General features: G+C 40.6%; 1 protein-coding gene across 1 annotated transcript in view; it reads right to left on the reverse strand.

Moving 5' to 3' along the window:
- The window catches only part of LOC105447943 (transient receptor potential-gamma protein), a 28,308-nt gene extending 8,113 nt beyond the window's left edge, over positions 1 to 20,195 (reverse strand). Inside the window, exons 1-10 of the mRNA XM_011686266.1 lie at positions 19,975 to 20,195; positions 12,840 to 12,970; positions 10,650 to 10,884; positions 9,371 to 9,519; positions 7,906 to 8,101; positions 5,150 to 5,320; positions 4,456 to 4,690; positions 2,088 to 2,211; positions 648 to 932; positions 39 to 172 (exon numbers count right to left, since the gene is read on the reverse strand). Of these exons, the coding sequence (XP_011684568.1) occupies positions 39 to 172; positions 648 to 932; positions 2,088 to 2,211; positions 4,456 to 4,690; positions 5,150 to 5,320; positions 7,906 to 8,101; positions 9,371 to 9,519; positions 10,650 to 10,884; positions 12,840 to 12,970; positions 19,975 to 20,151 (1,837 nt within the window). The 5' untranslated portion in view covers positions 20,152 to 20,195. The remainder of the gene's footprint in view (positions 1 to 38; positions 173 to 647; positions 933 to 2,087; positions 2,212 to 4,455; positions 4,691 to 5,149; positions 5,321 to 7,905; positions 8,102 to 9,370; positions 9,520 to 10,649; positions 10,885 to 12,839; positions 12,971 to 19,974) is intronic.
- Between the last annotated feature and the right edge of the window lie 213 nt (positions 20,196 to 20,408).

A 20,408-nucleotide genomic window follows, 5' to 3' on the forward strand; every position in this document is an offset into this window, starting at 1 on the left:
GCGTATATATCTTATTGTGGTATTTTCATCCGATTTACCGCATGAAAAAGCGAAGAGAACGAGCACGTAGAGGAAGAAGAATTTCATAATGTCCATGACCATCCTCGATAGGGAGACTTGCAGCGGTCCGAGATGAGGATTCACGGAGAATATGTAGACGAGCTTTAGCGAGCTGCAATGCGACATTATTCGTTGCCTTTTAATCCAGATAACACTGAAGTGTCGGCAATTTCCTAAGTTAACTTTCCCGCCCCGGCTTTCACGTTATGCCGCGCAACTATACTGGACCCTCCGATGTAATCAAAGATTCATTTGCACTTTAAGCGCGACGCACTGGTCTCATTCGCATTCGCGGCACGTTTCAAACGCGTTCGCATAAATTTTCAAAGCTATCGCAGCTGCACGGAGATCGTAATTGAGAGATATCGCGATGCATCATAATCCGTTTTATTATCTCGGCGCGGCCGCGCCGTGAGAGAATAAAAAGATTTACTTTGCGGCGTTCATAAGATCTGCACGGTGCGAAGATTAATCGTGTCTCTGGCTTATCGCGATCGCGCGTCCCGCCCCCCCCCCCCCACCGCCTCTGAGCTTCGTGTACATCGACGACGGAGATGCACGAGATCGGCGCGCACGCGATTTATTACCTGAAGATGTTGGCGGCGGAGAAGAGTCCCTCGGAGATGAGCATCGGGTCCCAAGTGTCCCACTGCTCACGCTGCAGCTCTATCACCGATCCCGGCGCCTGATTCTCGTTCTCCTTTTGTACCCTGTAGTAAGCTACCACCCTGAGCGCCACTGTGGCTACGTACAGCGAGTTCGTTACAAAGTCGATCACGTTCCACATATCGTTCACGTACTCCTCCAGGCCCACGTCCCACAATTGTTTCACCTCCGACCAGATCAGTCCCGACACCCAGGCTAATATAAACCTGCGGTTCCAATTGTCATTCCGGTTTAATCTGATCTCCGAGCGAAAAATATGCGAATCTCTAGGAACTCTAGTACCTCCACCAATGAAAAAAGTTCAACTATATATGTATATGCCTTTAATTGTCATCATTTACTGCTAATTTATTGCTCTTATTTTCACTCGCAGAAAGTTAATATCGAAAGTGAGGGTGCTGACTTAACGTGCGAAAAATATTCCATCAGGAGTGCGATGATGCTAGCACAACGTGAAGCGCCCGCACTTTTGATATTAATTTCTTGCGAATGGGTAGGAGCAATAAATTCACGTTTAAACGGTCTAAAGCAATATATAAGCAATAAATGAGCACTTAATTATAGTTGAACTATTTTTTAATAATGGAGGTTCGTAGAGACAAAAGACGCGGCACGCCAAATTTATTCATCGTCGCGCCTGCCCGCGTAATTTATTCATCAACGAATTTCACGCCTCGCGAAATCGATCGACGTCGTCCAAAATTTATTCGAATAATTAGCACCTTTTCAGCATCTTTCGTCCCATTTTTTTTTGTCACTTTTTTTCACTTCTTTCACTCTTCCGCTCTATTACGATGGCACGCGCTTTTCCTTATTGATTTATTTTCGCACGCCGAGGCAGAATCTCGGTGACATCTTATTAATAACATGCCAAATTAAACGCGGACATAAATTTGCGATATGACAGGTCTTGATCACCTCATTTCGATCTCGTCAACGTGAAAGGAAAAAAAGAGAACCTTCCCCTTCGAGATTGCACGCGCGTCTCCCGGGTTTATCTCGTTTACCACCGACTTACTGTGTGTGTAACGCTTCTACGTTCTATATATTACCGTCTTCCGCACGAACGGGAGAGTGCCATAAGCCGGTAGATATTACATGGATTTTACCCCAGCCTTTCCCGCTTTACTTCTCTTCCGTCTTATTTACGTATTCTCTTTTTTTCACTTTTACAATTTTCCATATCAAAATTGCTTGTATCACCCTTCCTCCCCTCCCCCACCCCCTCCCTTCCAATGCGTTAAAAACTTCCCTCGCTATATCCTCGACGCGATATTACGAAACACGTGGTGTTGAGTTGAACGAATAATAACACGCAACGTGCGAATACGAGCGTGAAAAATGGTAGGAGAGGACCTTACCATTCCACGATCGTCGGTGAGGCACCTCTTTTCGTCGGCGTTGATTCTTCCTGCTCCACGACATCGTGCCCCATCCAATTACCGATCACGCTTTCTATCCGCTGACTGGCCAGAATTAACATGACTGCGCAGGCAAAATTATGCGCATTCATCATCGTTAAAAATTCAGAACAGTCGTAATTTGAAGTCGTAAGGGTCGTAACGGTGATGATAGATCGTGCGACTTGATTCAGTTGAGATGGAATTCATTTCGGCAGAGATTTAATTCGCGATTTAATATCTCCCGGCATTTAACGTTAGAAGTCAGGGTACTGCGACGGAAAGAACGGCTCCTCTTATAAAAATCCCTTCAGATGCTAAGTAAGTGTCTACATTTCAGATACAAATCGGTTGTAGCAGATATCCAAACAGAATTTTCCGTGTTAATGGTGCAAATGCATAATCGATGATGGTGCTGGATAGCCAAGGATGTATCACTCGAGTGAGCAATTAATCTCGGGGGAGCAGTAATGCTTCTTAACCGTCCGAATTCCGCACGTTAGTGCACGACTATTATTGGTGGCGGCACCGAAAGGTATTTGCAAACTGTTTGACGTTCGCCGTGTAGATGTTTGATCTGCCAACGTGCCGGGAAGTTAAATACGCCGTAGGAAATGCTGTTCGAGATGCGTGTCGCTCACTTTTCCGCGAATACTTTCGCAGGATGAGTCATACTGGATATCGTAAACATGTGAAATTATTCGATCATTGCACATGAAGTTCCGAAAATCTTCAGTTTACGAAATAAATATATCGCTTTCCTCTCTTTCTCTTTTTTTGATAATAATTATTATCTCGTCAAAGCGATTCTTTCTTCAAATATGTTCATTTTGTGGAGATTCTACAATAATTTTGCGCTATTTCAAGTCATAATGAATCTGGGAACTTAAAAAATTCGGAAATTCGCATAATATTAAAAACGTAATTAAAAACAGCGTAATTACAGGAACAATTTAAAACATAAATTTCGTACGAAGGAAAAAGGTCAACCAAAAAAATGGATATTAATATACGAAATTTAGTCCGAAATGTGAAACTAAAAACAGGTTTTTAAGATTTCTAACAATAAGATTTTTTTATAGATTCCTCCCACTCTCTAGTTTTGATTCTAATAAAATTATATAAATGATTTTTTATTCGAGGCAACAAAAATATGAATTATAGCGTAATTCATGAAATCGCCCGGAGTGCGAAACGATCTGACCTGTTATCGAAATGTTTTATGCGTCTCGCATGCGTTAGCATAAAGATTTATTTATCTCGAAAATATTTTTTAAATCATATTCTATTTTTGTTGTTCGAAATGCTACTTGAAAATAAAGCAGATTTTTTTATCTGTACGATCCAATAATATTCGTATTCCGTAAATCAAATAAAAATGTATTCAATCAAATAATTGTTCTTCTTTAATAGATAGGAAATTTAGCTGCTCGCAAAAGCAAGATTCACGTGTTGTTAGTTTCGTGTAAAAATTACTTCGCGGAATTAGCTGATTACCAAGATAAAACATAGTAGAGCGAAGGTTTAATTGTGTCACAAATTAATGAAGTGCCGCGACAGAAAGAGAGAGAAAATTTAAGATAATAAAAGATATAAGCGCGTATCCCAAAATTTTCAAGGAAAAATGACTTTCAGATTTTTGAGAACTTTTACAAAAATTGGAAAAATAAAAAATAAAATTTTAAAATTAAAGTTAAATTAAATATTATATATTGTACCGATTTTGATATATTGACTTTCCCAACATCACAAATCGAGGAAGGCCACCGTTTTTTTGAATCAGTTACAACAAGGTGCGATTATACGAAATGATTTTCATGCACCGATTAGACATTACTGTTCCGATTTCGTGCATCGACTTCGGAAAAAGAACACTATTTCGTGCTGCGCCGTAATTGGGGACCGGAAAGAGAGATGTTTGTAAGAATGGTCGTATCAAGCTGATTCAGCGGTGCCACCGATATTTCCGGAATGAACCGGATATTTGGGTCACGCTGATCAAGTGCAGCGAACAATATAGGAAATGGCAGGTTACGGCCGGATGTCGTGCCAAGTGGTTAGATTTAAAGCGTGACATGAAATCGCCCTGGGTGTGAAACGATCCGGCCTGTTGTCGAAATGTTTCATGCGTTTCGCACGCGTTGGCGTAACGATTCGTTTATCTTGAATCTCTACCTTTCAGTTTTTTTCTTTTGACACAATTGGTGGATGAAAAGGTCGCTTTACACGCGATTTAAAAGTCGCAACTCCTAAAGCTATAGACCTCACTTAAATGGAATTACATCGTATAACATATATTTATCCCGTAGGGGGTAAAGGCGGTACTTACATAGAAAAGTGAAATACGACGCGGAATGACAGATGAACTTAATAAACGGCTTCCTCATGGTTTGGCCGACCATGCTGTGGGGCGCGATGATGTACGCTACGCTGAAGAACGGGAAGAGGACGCCGATTCGGACGATCTCCAGCGCTTGCAGGAACATGTTCTTCCTTCGGAACCCCGGCAGACCCTCGTACCAGATCGATGCCAGTAGCTGCTGCACGTTAGGATGCGCCACGAACTGGAAATATCCAGGCGATATTGACCGCCGGTTTCCGGTCATGCGACTGGGGAGAAGGTGGCAGCCTCTCACACGCAATCAGAGAGTTCGAACTGCAATTACCTATCTTCCAAATGTCATCCCTAATTATCACTAACGAACGACCCGCGTCTCTCTGTTCCTTCGTTCAATCAAAGCTCGATTGTCCCCGCGTCAATAATGTTCCAAAAGTTGGACAAATGTAACATATTAGCGATAAATTTACGATATAATTGTCATATTATATGTACGCTTGAAATTGTGAAAAACTTTCCGATAAATTTGATTTGAAAAATGACTATTTAAATCTTTACAAAATTTACGTAATTGTAGTTGCAAAAGAGGGATTTCAAAGACAACAAAAATCTGTATCTAATAATCGGGTATAATTAATAATAGTAAAAAAATGGGGTTTATTTCGCTTTCGCTTGCACTTCGTACCTTCTTTTGTCTCAGCTTAATGGCTAATTTTAAGCGGTTAAGATGCATCCTCTCTCCGTGCTCGAAAGCTGGTCCCGTTGGGTCGTGATTCAGCAGGACTTCAAGCTCATAGGAACTTCTAGTGTGGTCCAGCAATGCGGTCGCGAAGTCTTGGCACTGCCTCCGGAGCTCCTGAAATCACGACGACGATAACGGTTGGTGTTGATCACAATACCAACATGCAATTTCGAAAATGCGCTCTACCTCCGAGAGGCATCTAATTTCCTAAGCACGCTCGAAAATAATTCTCCTAATTTCGGTCGTAATTCTCGGTCGCAATTTCTCGCTATTCCTGATATTCCTAGAGAAATATCAGGAATATTCGGTGGATTCTCCACGGATTGTCGCCTCTCACGTTGCCGCGAATTGCCGAGAAAGAATACGCGCGCTCGACAAAGCCAACAGCGAGATGATCGAAACTTCCAGGCTTTCTGCAAGGTCGACAAGCGCCCGAGATTCTATCCTAATCGTTCGCCAATCTTGCCACGAATTCAATTTAATTCTCGTCACGTACTCACGCGGATATAACAGTCTCCGCGATGTGTCCCGCATTGTTAGTCGACGTAAACCGAGAATCGCCGCGGGAAGTTGTACCTCGGCGTTTCATATAAAAAGGCAAAGGTGACGAGAAAATCGTTCGGCTGTAATCTATTTTCGCTATCGACCGCCGGGCAAATATTTACATCGCCCGTCGGTTGAGAATTTATCTTTCCAAACATTTCGCGTCTCGAGTAGTACGAGTTTTCGACCCTCGAATCATTTGAAAAATCGTTCCCTCGATCGGAGCACCTCGTTATTTTTTTTTACAGTTCGATATATACTATATATATGTGTGTGTGTGTGTGTGATACAAGAGAAGCCAAAGAGCAACCGAACGTGAGTAACAGACGTGATTGTAAGGTTACACATTTCTTATCTCTGGAGAAGACCATCGTTACTTCAAATTGTCTGCAACATCAAGTCACGGGCCTTTCAGCCCGACAATGTCGTAAACTGGAATTATCTTGTGGGACGCGAAGATATGTATGATATTTAACGTGCCACTCGACGTTTCCTCGCAACACGAGAAATGTCTCTTTCCAACGTATGCAAATACATATATTATATAAAGTTCAATATAGTTCAACCGACGTATTTAATATATAATATAAAAATATATAATATAATACTATAATATTATAATAATATAATATATAATAATAACATACGTTTAAAGTGTAAATAAAATTAACTTCGAAAAAAAAAAGAACAAATAAGGATAAAACGAGGAAAGAATGGAAAAAAAACGGGGAAGGATTCACGGCAATTTATCAAGCTTCCATTCACTTTACTTTCGAAGTCGTCTTCATCGAGCCGTACCTCAAGATCGACACTTGAAAGTGCTGGGGGGAACGACACAACAGCAAAGTGGGAGCAAAAAGGCGGAGTTTTCCAAAGAAAAAGTGGGTGAATGAGGAACATAGGGTCAAAGAAACGAGGCTGGAAAGGGTATGAGAAAGGGTCGAAGAGGAAACCGGAACGTTGATGAGGCTGAGAAAAGGGAGGAACAAAGGGCGTGGCAGGGAAACTATAAAGCAACTCGATAGCACGCCGCTTGCTCGGTGTATTGCTACTGCAAAATGCGATTTATGCGCGTATAAATCAAAAGTTGCTCGAGCGTGGTGAGCAACTTAAACTTTCGCCACTTAAGCAACGTAAAGAGGCGGGAAAGAGAGAAGCTAACGTGGAGCTTTCGCGAGAGTGGAACGCGCTTTCTCTCGAGCTCTCATGCTCGAGAGTCGAAAGGGACGACGAAAGGAAAGCGCGGACGTATGTACATCTGCACGACCGCTGAATTAAGGAAAGCACGTGTTAACTGCCGTGTCTCGCTAACCGAGATAAATTTGTTTCGCGAATACCGCTGCGCTGGAAGGAAGAAGCATCGTCGAGAGAAGCAACGCGTGTGTCTTAATTCGCAGCTTGAAAAGCCAGCGAGTCGTTTGAAGAATTTTAATTATTTAACTACCATAAATTCATGATATAAAAAGCTGTGATTACGTAATTTCAACATGGTAGAAATTTATACATTTTTTTTATATTTCCTTTTTTAATTCCTTTTTTGACTTCTTTCTCTGCTTTCAAAAAAATGCAAGGTATCTACAGAGGCATGTATTGTTTGCATTCTTGTGCATTTCAAATAAAATTTATATAAATTTATATAAAAAAAATAATAATAAAATATAAATATTTTTTAATATAAATAAATATCTATATATATTTATATATACCTATATAAATAAAATAAAAAATAATCTAAATAATAAATACAATATAAAATATATGTTTAACGCTTTCCAAAAATATTAATCGACAAATTCGTTAAAACAAAATAAAAACCCCTTTCTATTAGATTGAATTACTATTTTCTGTTTTTAAAAATAATAACTGTTAGATTGTTGTATATGTAAAATGTCGATTTCAATCACACGATCTTCAAATAATTTCTGAAAAAGTAATTTACAATTTACTGTTGAAAAATCGGGAACATTTTACAGCAAATGAAGCATGTTTTTATAAATAAAACATGTCATTCGATGTTTGTTTCATAAAACGTTGCATAGATAAAATCGAAAGCTTTCGACATTCGGCATTTCATATGCAAAAATCCAGCGGACAAAACGATATTGTGTTTACGAACAGTAATATTCACGAGTAATAGGGAAACATCAATTTCTTGCCTGATACTCGCACTTGAACTCGTGCTCCAAGAACGAAAGCCGTCGAAGTTCCCAGGAGAGCTCGAAAGCAGTCAGGATGGGATCCTTAGACGACAGTGCTATCAAGGACGGCGACGCCAATGCCCGATAGGCGTTTATTCGACTCCTCGAATGCCTCAGGGAATCCTCCATCCTCGATGTCACGCACTCGTCGCATCTGGAATAAATAACAAATGGCAACAATAAGTCCGAGATGAAAACGGCCCGCGCGGTGGCTGAGTTGCCCGGCGCGCGTTCACCGTTTTCTCGAATATTTCCCGTGTGGCCGTGTCCGCCCGTCTCGCGACGTTACATCATCCTTTACGCCAACTGAGTTCTCTTTTATCAAAGTTTCGAGTGTTACGCGACGGGAAGTCTAGTTTTCGAATCGAGAGGAAGTTGGTCCCGCGCTATTTCGCTTTATGCTCTCCTCCCGAGTTTATGAACAAAACAAATAGTTTTTAACGTATAAAGAGACGGCTTTAAATAATATTTTTCGCGTAAATTTTCGGGAGCGAAAAGAGAACGTTATTTTTCGAACAAAAGCTGCGCGCTATGGGTGATGAATGTAAGTACTCTGCACTCGGTGCAGCTTTTGTCCGAAAAATGGCACCTCTTCACGCGAAACACCCACGAAAAATATTGTTGTTCAAAACTGCCTCGTGTTTAAAACTACTCTATCTCTCCCTTACGTACGAGTGTGTTTTAGCCGAGCGAACGATATCGTTTTCATTACGCTCGTAGTTCATATTACGACGTAATATAAACTTCTTCCTTTGCTTATCGCTTAGTTATGTCGATTCATAAAATTTTCCGCAGTTTCGCAATGCGCGGCGTAAGATAATGAAACAAAAAGTTACGAGGCTTAATGCAATGTGATTACACAGATTAAATTTTCCCTTAGAGAGCGGCGGTAACGCGGCGCTCATGTACGCTTAGCCTAATTTAATTAGCTCTTGACGCGCCTGCACAAAGGGATAAGACGATAAACCGGTCAAGGTAACTAATTATTAGCCCCAAAAGAGCGGTCTTAGTTAGGGATTAACGACCGGTCACTTTTTATAACACACTTATAAAGAGATTAATTAATGCTTGTGTCACACACACATTAAAAAAAAAAAAGTTAACTTTGTTAAGAGGTAAGTGTCTGAATTGTTCAATATCTGCGTAAAGCATTTATATACTTTCGTTATCCGTAATCCGCTTTCATCTTCTGCTTAATAACTAAATAGGATATCTCGGGAAAGCTACGTTATTAAAATAAAAGTCGCGACTTTTTTATCGCGAGTGTAAAACCCGAAGATGTACAAGAGCTTTAAAACGTTCTGAATATTTGATAAGTTTGATAAGAATAAACCGCGCAAAATGTGCAAGACGATGTACAGTGTGAGTTGTAATTTATATGAAAATTCCAGGGAACAATTTAATGAATTTTCGTGATTCTTACCCACAGCGAACGTCGTGCGGCATCGGCAGGGTGGATCCGCGATCCAGAAGAATCTTTATAATTTCGTAGTTGTCCCTGTGGGCCGACAGGATCAACGGCGTAATGTCGGGCGTGAACGTGGCTGTGTCAGGTGGTAGAGCCTCCCAGCTCTAAAGAATTAAACCGCAATTGTCTTAATTACTTTCATAAAAATCGCTCGACAGTCTTTTGTTCGCGTCTTTTTTATTTAACTCCATGCGGTCTAAAATTATCATCCACAAGTCGCCTCTTGCAGTTACCACTTCGTCGAGTACAATTGACACTTGATCTCAATTGTAACGTGTCTTTTTAACGAGCCTCCGATAAAATAATGCCAAATGCCAATGATGACTCGACGATGAAGTGGATCAATAAGTCGATTTATCGAAATAAAGAATTTTTTTTTCGCGTAAGCAATCGACAAATGATCTCCCCTTTAGTGCAGACTCGCGCTGCCATATTGTAGCCAGCGTTGATCGGCTTAATCAGTCATCGTCACGGGTGGTAGCCCCTTTCTTCACGGGGAACCAATTCTCCCCATATAATGAATTCGCCCATCCCTTTCGGACTCCGAATATCATTCCGTTGAAGTTCCGCGTAAGCTGATTTCTCTTGCTAAAGCCGATTAGAGAGCTCTGTTCGAAATTTCGTATTCTTTTACGTTTTTCTCTCCTCCCTCCCCCCGCACCCTTGCAAGCTCGTTCCCGCGCTCTCCTGCCTACCCCCCAGATTTACCGCATTGCCGTCGCGAATGACTTTATACTTTGACAGATTTTGTCTTTATGACGGAGATGGAGAGACCACTTGATGTCGGAGTAAAGTACGGAAAAATCGTTTTGTGGGGCAACCGACACGACGAGTAATCGATTTACGGGCTTCAATCAGCTTTTATCTACATATTTTACCTACTTCGCCCGCGCTAGTTTATGCTGCTACAGATACACCACGATGCGACGTAAAGTTCGATCGTAAAACTAGAATGTAGGTACGTTATTTCACATATATTTCACGTAAAAGTTTTGCGAGATTATTATTCAGTTAGACAACGCGGTCTGCAAACTACTACAGTATCGTTGGCTTTTATTAATTAAAATGTACAAACAAGGAATATATAATTTCAATGTTATAAAAAATGTTTACATTTTTTAAATTAAATAAAGCTGATTAATAAATTATATTATAGAATGATTATATATTTCTCTTTCTCTCTCTTTCTCTCTTTTACTCTTATTCAGTAAAAGATGTGAATATAGACACTTACGTGTGGTTCGCCGTTCCTGTGAAGGGTCTCCTCATGCTCTAAAAGAACCTCCACCGCCTCAACGAATTCCTCGGAGATGGCATGAAGGAGCGCATCCTTGGTATCGACCTTGTGCTGTATTAAAAGATCCACCATCTCTAAATTTTCATTATCGATCGCCATGAGGAGAGCCGATCGTCCGAGAGGATCCACGCAGTTAACGTTAATGTTGTCCTCGTGGGCTTTGTTGAGCATTCTGCAGTGACAGGGTATTTCGGAAGATTGATGAATTACCGTTTAGAATTTGTAGGTACAAACATACATAGAAAAACTACCGGATATCTTTCTAGCGAACTCTCACGGTTTAAAGAATAATTTTTCGGAATAACGATATCAAGCGAAATAAATATCGTTTATCGGATCTCTTCTATTTTTAGCATTGAAACATATTTCTAATATGTTTCAAATTAAAATTCTATTAGATTCTACTTGGAATTGTATAATATATTGAATTTGTATAATATAATTTTATCATTTACTTTTCTTCTGAAACTTAATTTATTAAAAATTCCATGTTTTTATTTGTTAATTATTCGAAAAACTATAAATGCTCTTCAAGGAAAATTTTATTCCAAGTCAGTAAAGAATTTGTAGTACAAAGAAAATCCGATAGCTTTGAGAGGGAGTTTGTATAACTTAATAAATTTATTTGATAATATAGCTATCGAAAGTTACAGAGAAACCTGTCTTTTTCAAGTGGATTGTTTTGTCAAATGTGTTTTGTCAAAATCACAGAACAGTGATGTCAAATTTTAAGTTATAACGAAGGAATTTCGCGAGAGTGAGAAGTTAATCATGGATAGCAATCAGTTTCAATTACGCTAACATGAGAGCATAGCAGAGAGAATTCCTGAAAGTTTCGAAATCGCGCGAGCAAGCTTTCATAAGATAATTAGAAGATCACACGACCGGCGGGAGCTCATATACATTTCGAGAATGTGATACGGCACAGTAACAAATTATTTTGCGCAATAATGTTAGGCACGGTATGAATTAATTAATAAGAAACTGAGAGAACAATTTAAAGGCTGTCTTAATTCTTTTATACGTTTTGCATTTTTAGATACTGAAACGTCTTTGCGATAATGAGATTAAGTAATATTACATGATGATAAGTGTAATACAATATATTTTTGTAAAACACGCATGTCAAAGTCGAATTATGCCTGTTTTTACAAAGATAGAGTAACTTTAATCTCGATTTAATTTACTTTTTCTCTTCTTCCGGTGTTCTAAGAGTTAGAAGAAGGCAAGGAGTAAATTAAACCAAGATTATAGTTAATCTATATCGGTAGAAATGAACATTAGCGTCATAAACTATAATAAGACTTGTTCCAGAAAGTTCAAGTAAAATAAAATTTCCACGTAACGTTGCAACACAGTCAACTTCCTTGGAAAAGTTTATTGACATTAGCTCGTGTTCCTTCTTTTTTTCTTTACGAAAGAATTTTCTCCTCTTCTGTCGCTAGATATACCTGCTCGCACGACACAAATCCCACGTTCGACACAATTACCTATTTTCGCCAGCACGTGCATGCGTGCGCACGTGTCCACGCATTTCTTATAATAGCTCTGTTAGGATAACGAGGCTGTACGATAATCGTACCCTTAATTCGCGAAGAAACGAAAGAATAAAGAGATAGAGAGGCTTGTAAGAGGATACGCGTGTGTGCAAACAAGCTAAAACTCATGTTCTATGCATATTCGTTTATAAATAAGCTATTTCTTTGCTTAAATAAAAATGTTATGTCTATAAAGAGAGAATTACCTTCTCCTCCGTCTCTTTTTTCTTATATATATAGTATATTAAATAAAAAGAAAGAAGGGAAAAAAGAGGCGGAGGAAAAGATAATTCTCTCTTTATAAATATAACATTTATATATATATATATATATATATATATATATATATATACACGCAATATTCCCGGGCTATTAAAAACCGGCAATCTGCCTGGAGTTTTACGTTATAAAAATTTCGCGGTGCATCCGTCGATGTTAAATTAAGTAAATGAAATTATAGTCTTAAAAATAAAGTACACGTTAACCAAGAAATTCATTTTTTGTTCTGTACGTGTGTGTGTGTTTCTTTTCTGCTAATAAGAAAGTCAACGATATATCCATAAATTTTTAACCATAAATTTCAACTGACCTTCTGACGGTAGCCACGTCTCCGCGCTCGACGGCGAGAAGATATTTCTTGTCCTGACCCGTCAGGCTGGCCATTTCCTGATGAGGTCTCACGACGTTCTCTTCCTCCATCATGCCGTGTATGCTGTGCCTCTATAAGCGCAATAATTTTATCTTATTCGCCCGCGAACGTCTATACGTACTAGGCGTAATTTTGTTGAATTTTACATTTACAGTAACTTGCGCATAAAATCCTTATATTTTTGTTTAATTTCTTTAGTGTATCTATTTGTACAAATAAATTTGTTACATTTAAACTATAATAATTGTATGCTTATTTATTAATAATCAAGTAAGGCATCACATAAGCTGCTCAGCTGCCTCATCTGCAGCTGTGTGAAGTTGGCTCCCCACTACTAAAAATCCACAAACGACCATACCATTTGATTGATCGTTTGGTAGTATTTGATAATCCATTCTCAATGCTTGATTAGTCAAAGTTGTAAATAATAATGTTTAATGAAAAAAGACATACGCGTGTGAAGATAGTCCCTCTTTTCGCAAAATATGGTCGCAGTCTGGAAAGTCATATTTTGAGAAAGGAGCGGCTAACTTCGCGCACATGTCTTTTTTTCATATTACTATTTACAACTTTGACTACCGATCATCAAAAATGGACTACCAAATATTATCAAACGACTACTAATATTATCAATCGAGTGGTTGTTAGTAAATTTTCAGTGGAGGGGGGGGGGGCTAACTTCACACAGCTCTCATCTGCTTTGGTATTTCTTACTTGCGACATAATCACTCTTTTCTTTGTATATTAATTTATGTAACATTAATATCTAGTATTGCATTTAATAAAGTTATTATTATTATTATTATTATTATTATTGCTGTTATTATACTTTATATAATATTAGTTAACTCACGAACGCTTAAGTCCGGAAGTTAATAAACGTTCCTTCGAAATTTTGCGAGATATATTAGGAGCGTTCCGGGGTATTGTTTAATGTAAATCTCACGGGGAAGAGGGAGTTTCTTCTGGAAGACAAGCAGCGTTTCTAAAAACGTAATTTCCGTAACTACCGCCTACGCGAGAGAAACGCGAAGTCGGTCGTATTTCTCCGGGTGTTACGTCTTCTCTTCCGGCGTTTCTTTATATAACAGCACCGATATACCCGCTCGCGCGCGTATATACCCGTGTCTCTAAATGTTTTTTCGCCTCGCTTTACGGTTCAACGCGCCGTTGTCGCGCTGTTAACAAAACGTGCGTTAAGTCACACGTATTTCCGACGAGGTCTAGTGGCCCTAGTCCTCGTTCCCCGCCGTCCCATTGTGGCGGTCATGCACGATTCAACGCTCGCTACGTGATTTTGCGCCGGCGCCACTCGCGCGGAAGTTGCATACCGAATCTGGAACGAGCGTATGCGTTCGTGTGTGCGAGGGAGCAGTTAACGAGGTGAAATGCACCCCGGAGGAGGATCAATTGTAGGGGTCCCTCATAACTGCATTCGAGGAATGTAACGTAACATTGCATATTCTGCACAATGCGTGCCTCGCATCGCGATCGGTCGCTCTCTTTGATCTACGTATCCCCTCCCCCCTGACTCTTTCATTGATTACGCGATTAATATAATGAAAGCTTTAGTCATACGTGACCATTTCTCATGAGCTTTTTTTCCTAACATCGGACACGATAAATCGCAAAAAAAGTTAAACGTTTAATATTCCGCTAATATAAAGTTTGTTTGTGAAATCAAGCTGAAATTAAACCCTATTCTCTCTACGTTATTCCCGTATTATCTATTCGCATTCGAAGAGTATAATTTGATGACATTAATTTGTTGTGCTATTAAATTAAATTGGGTGCGCGGCAATATTTTAGAGCAGCTTGAAGTTGATATTGAAATTGCCAGCGGGAACGGCATAAAACTTTATAACGAAAACCGAATTATCGTCGAGCGGTGTACAAATTATGTTTCAACGTTGACACAAATATGAATTCCGTTTGATCGTGTATATTTCATGTATATAAAGGCCATAAATATAAAATTTGCTTAGCGACACGTTTTAATTGTCGCTCGCCCGTGCCGGTTTGTACATTCGTTTGCGCAATCAATTTTACATTGTCATAAACAGGGATGCACCGAGGCGGGCCGTGAATTAGCTGTTTTATTATCGATTATCGAAAGTTATTGAAGCACTCCCGGCGCGGCGAGATACATGCATATACATACGCGCGCTTCCCCCTTTCGCAACGAATTCATCCCGTCGTCGTGATATCTGCCGTGCACGGCGAGATAGCGTCTGCATTATGTTGTTCGAAACTCGATCCATAAATGTCGGACACGTGTGCGCGACGTATCGCGGATGCGCGCTCGCGCGCGCGGGAGGGTGCAACTCTCGAACGCAAATCTTGACCCAAGGGCCTACGTCGGTATTTCGCATGATCGGGAGAGGGGCGGAGGAGGAAACTTCACCTTGATCGAAATCCACTTTTAGGAGAGACGAACGCACGGCCGTCATACGGGGGCGAAAAAGGGTCGCGCGCGGGCCTTAGCGGGCCGTAAAGGCACGCGTATGATAGACGGTGTTTGCCGAGGGTGCGCCGGTTCGACAATTAAGGTGCGCCCTTAGCAAACACTCGTTGTCAATGTCCGACCTTCGCGGTATTATATTCTAGTGTCTCGAGCGCGTCGTCGTGCTGGAATATACACCTGCTTGTATCCCTCTCCTGCACCTCGCGTCCGCGGACGCTTTCGCGTCTTCTTCTCGCTCCTTGTTTAAATAGATTATAGTCTGCGTTTTGAATCAACCGATCCAAAAATCTGAGCGTGTAAACCCTTTTGAAGCTTGAAAGCTATGAACATGATATGTGTGCGAAAAATACATGAGTTGAGAAAATTCGTAATTATATATAAGTATTTTGTAGTTATATATAATTATAATTATCAATTGTAGCTCAGGAACATAATTTAACTTATTCACCTCTTGTTTAAATAAATCAGAGTTTGCGTTTTGAACCAATCGATCCAAAAATCTGAGCGTGTAAACCCTTTTGAAGTTTGAAAGCTATGAACATGATATGTGTACGAAAAATACATAAGTTAAGAAAATTCGTAATTATATATAAGCATCACTATAATTATATAATTGTAATTACCAATCGTAGCTCTGGAACATAATTTAATTCATCCGAGAATATGTTAGAACACACATACTATCTAATTCTAAGTATCAAATTATTGTTTAATTGACTCTATTTTTCCAGCATTTTCCCTTTGCTTTAAATTAATAACGTTCCTTAAAGACGCGACATAAAGGCAAATAACTTTCCGTAGCTCTCGAATCTTTTTCCAAGCTCTAAAGTGCTTTCGGATTTTCTCGTATTATGTCACAAAATTATTACAGGAGGCTCGGAGTACATGGGGGAAGAGCAAATCCCTCGCCTCGCGCGTGAATTGTATCGAAGCCCCCAATCTCGGATATTGATTTCCACTTTACGAGAAGATCCCTCATCACTATTTTTCGAAGCGTCTGTTTTCGTAAGACAATGCAAAATCCCTAAGGGAGAAAGGGAGAGACTGATCCGCGAGTGAACTCTATCTTGATTTCGCGGGAGGACTCTTTACCCGGATTTTTTCCCCCCTTCCAACGAAAAGTTGTTTTTGACGAGACTGTTTTACAAACAGGATTAAATCCACCGCTGGCAGGAAAATGCAGGAACGCCCGCCAGCCAGTGGCATTTCACTCTGCCATCGTGGATTAAATGCCTCGCCTCAATGCCTTCGTTACGCGGAACATCGGAAAGGATTTCGTGTCTCAGCGCGGCGTGCACTCTTGGCAAGCAGACACTTAACGTGGCCTATAAATCCCGTCATTAAGGAATCACTCGACATCGCAACGTACGTACGTACTTAGAGATTTTATGTTATAAATTTTACAATCACGGCAATCAGCAACGTATGCATTTATTTTGTTTGAAAAGTCCCATTCGGATTTCAGGAGTTTGAGTAATAGTTTATATTTTAGATTATTTTATATAGGAAAATTTCTATCTTGAAGATATATTTTTGCTACTTTAACAGCGGAGAAAAATATTTCAAGAGCTAAAATAAATAATTTGTCCCTTTAAAAAAATCGATCAACATAAAAATTATTTAATTTAATTACAATTTAAATAAATAGTTTGCTGAAATTTTTGCACTTAATTAGTCATTATTAAGAAAAATGACGTTTTCATTGTTTGTCTTAATTGATGCAATTGTAAACAGACACACACGTGTCTCCAACAGCCCACTTTGTACATATCTTGCGCAGACTGTATTTGCCGTCTTTAACGTCTATTTAGCTGACTCGCCGTCTGCATTCGGATTGTATTTCTACTGTCCCCGCATTCGACTGTCTCCATATACACCGGCTCCACGTGCAGTCTGCCACCACTGTCTCCCTGTCTGACTAAACTGTCTCTATCTACTATTCGCGCCTCGCATTCGTGACGGCATACACTAGCATCGGTGATATATGCGCGTTCTCTGTAGCGTTATATTATATTTCTATGATCTTCTGCACAATGAATACTCTATTGTCGACAAGCCGTATTGTCTGTAACTATTTATAAAACAGCGTGTGTGAAGGAGAGAGCATGAATTTCGCTAGTACAAAATTCAAATAAAATTTTTGAGAGAAAGGCGGAAACGAATCTTTCTCAAAATCCAAGCATGTACAGTCGTATCTCGATAACTCGAACCTCTGTAACTCGAATTTAAAGTAGCCAGATCTCTACAAGTCAAAGTTCATTTCTATATAAATCGAACTTTTATTATTGCTGCCTCTATAATTCGAAGTTGTAGCTATACGTGTAATCATGAGTAATAGTTGAGTATTATGTTTTATGATTACATTTATGACATATACAATAAATAATTTACTGTCAAATATTAAATTTTTTTCCTTTAAAAGGAAAAAAATTCATTATAATCGGAAAATTATAAACTCTCGTATAACAAAACCTCCGTAAGTCGAATTTTCATGTATGTTAACGGCCCTCTTTTACTCGAATTTCGATAAGAAACTCGTCGAAAACTCTATAACTCGAAGAGTTTAGGCGTTTAGCTCTTTCCTTGAGTTAGCGAGGTTCGACTGTATACCGATGCAATTAATAAAAGGCTTTGTATATGTATTATACATCACGCAATAAAAATAGCTTGAACGAAAATACTTCGGCTGCTGTGATTAACAATTAAGAGACACGGCGGGGTTTTGGTGTCTTTTCTTAACCAATGCTAATTCCATCAAAAATTGACTGTTTGAAGCTCGCGACGAGGGTGGTCACGAAATTCGGTCACGTAACACACCAGGATTCAGTGGCTGCGGTCTCTCTCGCTGCGCGAGCTCACTCGAGGACATTTACGAGGCACTAAAAGATGAAAGCAACCTGCCTGCCTTCTCCCTCTCTCTCTCTCTCTCTCTCGCTCTCTCTCTTTCTCTCTCCATAGAGCTTTTCATCCCTAAATAGATTAAACGCGTGTTCCACACGGTGCACCGCGTGTGCGAAGTGCGTGTTACGGCGGCAAAGCGTCACGAGGGTGGCATTCCTGATGGGCGGTGATCCCGATCCCTGCAGGAAACGCAAAGTCGGAAGATCGGGAGATCGTTCGCTCGTCGTTCTCATATCCTTTTAGGAATTGCAATCTACTTGCCGTTTTACGAGACGGTAAAAAAACGAAACGAAAAACTTTTCTGATATAGCTGCTCAGCACGAATGCCCGAGAATACGCACGCGTATACGTATCCGCCTCTGTACTTAATTCGACTCGGAGAACGTCGTACGGTATAAAAACAAAGTTTCCCCAAGCGACACATTCTCCGGTTCGCCTTGTCGGGCTAGCTTATCCCCTTTACAGCCATTTTCGTGTGCCTTCTTTCTTCTCAGCGCGCGCGCGCGCGCGCACACACACGTCGCGAGATGATACAATTAATTATCCACAAACGCGCCGCAGAAATGCCGCGATGTGGAGACCGAAGCTATTTGCAGATCCGCCTGGCCGCTAAATAATGCAGTCAGTCGCTGTGCAGCCGAGCGAGCGAGAGAAATTCGGCCGAGAGGGGTTTGGCTTTATTCGAAGGCTAAAAGGTCTGCGGCATCGATCAGTCGCATTGCTTCGGTTGTACATATACGCGGGTTGATATTAAACATCTCTGCCAGTTCTCTCTCCTCGCGGACCCGACCCCGTGCAAATTAAAATAATCACGCCCGGTCCATCGCGCGCCGTCGTCTGCGTTAAACGTGGTTATTGAAACAGCGTTAAGGTTTAATCTAACTTGATCCGCGGCCCGGGTACCAGCTGTGCTTCGTTTCTTTCCGTCGAACGGGCGGGCGAATAGAGGGAGAGAAGAGGCAAATCGTGCTATCGTGCGACCAATATTCGGCGAGACCCAATAAAAGAACGGAAGAGCAGCTTTTTTCCTTTTCTCTCTCCCTCTTTTTCTCTCACTCTTCTCTCGTAATTCTCAAGCCGCGCCGCGCAAATTGGATCGGCATCGGAACGTCGTTATCGGCCGCCGGCCCTTTCTGTTTCCGCTTCTTTTGCCGCTCGTCAAACTCGAGTTGTAAGTTTCCCTGCTGCCTCGGCGAGGAGGAGGGGAATTTATGCGGACGGAAACCACGAGCCGGTGCGCTCGACTTATTTCCAGTCCTCGGCGGAGAACCTACGACCCGATAACCTTTTCCCCTCCGCTGCATCATTACCGTCGGAATCGTTTTAAATTGCTAACGGTACAACTGTTATCCCGCTCTCTAGTATTCATTATACCGGGAAGAGCGAAGCCAATAAGGAGAATAATGTATAAATCAAAGAGTTTCAAATAAAGAAAGTCGCAGCGCTCTTAACGATGTAAGGTGATCCTTTTGTTTCGTTCGAGGAAATACGAGAATGCTGATATATATACTAAAAGTTAATTTCGCTTAATTAGACACTGAGCTTAATTAGAAGTAATACGATCCCGACTATTCTCTGTTAAAATCTGCGTTATCTCGCAAACACGCACGGGCGAAAGAGCAATTTATCTCCTTGCTCGATGCCACGTAATACTCTCTCTCTCTCTCTCTGTTGAAATAATATGCGTTAATTTTTGTTATCTTTCGTTACCTTGACTTTCTTGTCAATTTCCGGTCGTTCGAGCAGACAGGTCGTCTGTACGACATGCGTCGGCGGCAGTGGAGGCGCTTCGGGGTCGAAGTTCACATGCTGCCCGGCGGCGCGCTCCGCGCGTAGGAAGCCGCCGGTGATGCTGGTGATTCGACCCCTCGTTGTGCCGGACGCCATTCTCAAGGGAAAGTTGTTCGTGCCACCTTGACCGTCGTCCTCTTCACTGGCGATGTCTTCACCAGGGGTTGCGCCGCCCCTGGCCAACTGCTCCTCATCTTCGTGCGCGCTTTCTGAAATGTTAATAACGGCATCATTATTATTATCATATATCATATTGTGATGTCTATTGGATTACATATATTATCCTGACTTTAAAACTTTTTAGTTGTAAAAACAAAACGCTAGTTCCTACAATATAAATTAATTATATCAAT

Source organism: Wasmannia auropunctata, unplaced genomic scaffold (assembly GCF_000956235.1).
Source record: "Wasmannia auropunctata unplaced genomic scaffold, wasmannia.A_1.0 LD336090.1, whole genome shotgun sequence".
Lineage (NCBI taxonomy): Eukaryota > Metazoa > Arthropoda > Insecta > Hymenoptera > Formicidae > Wasmannia > Wasmannia auropunctata.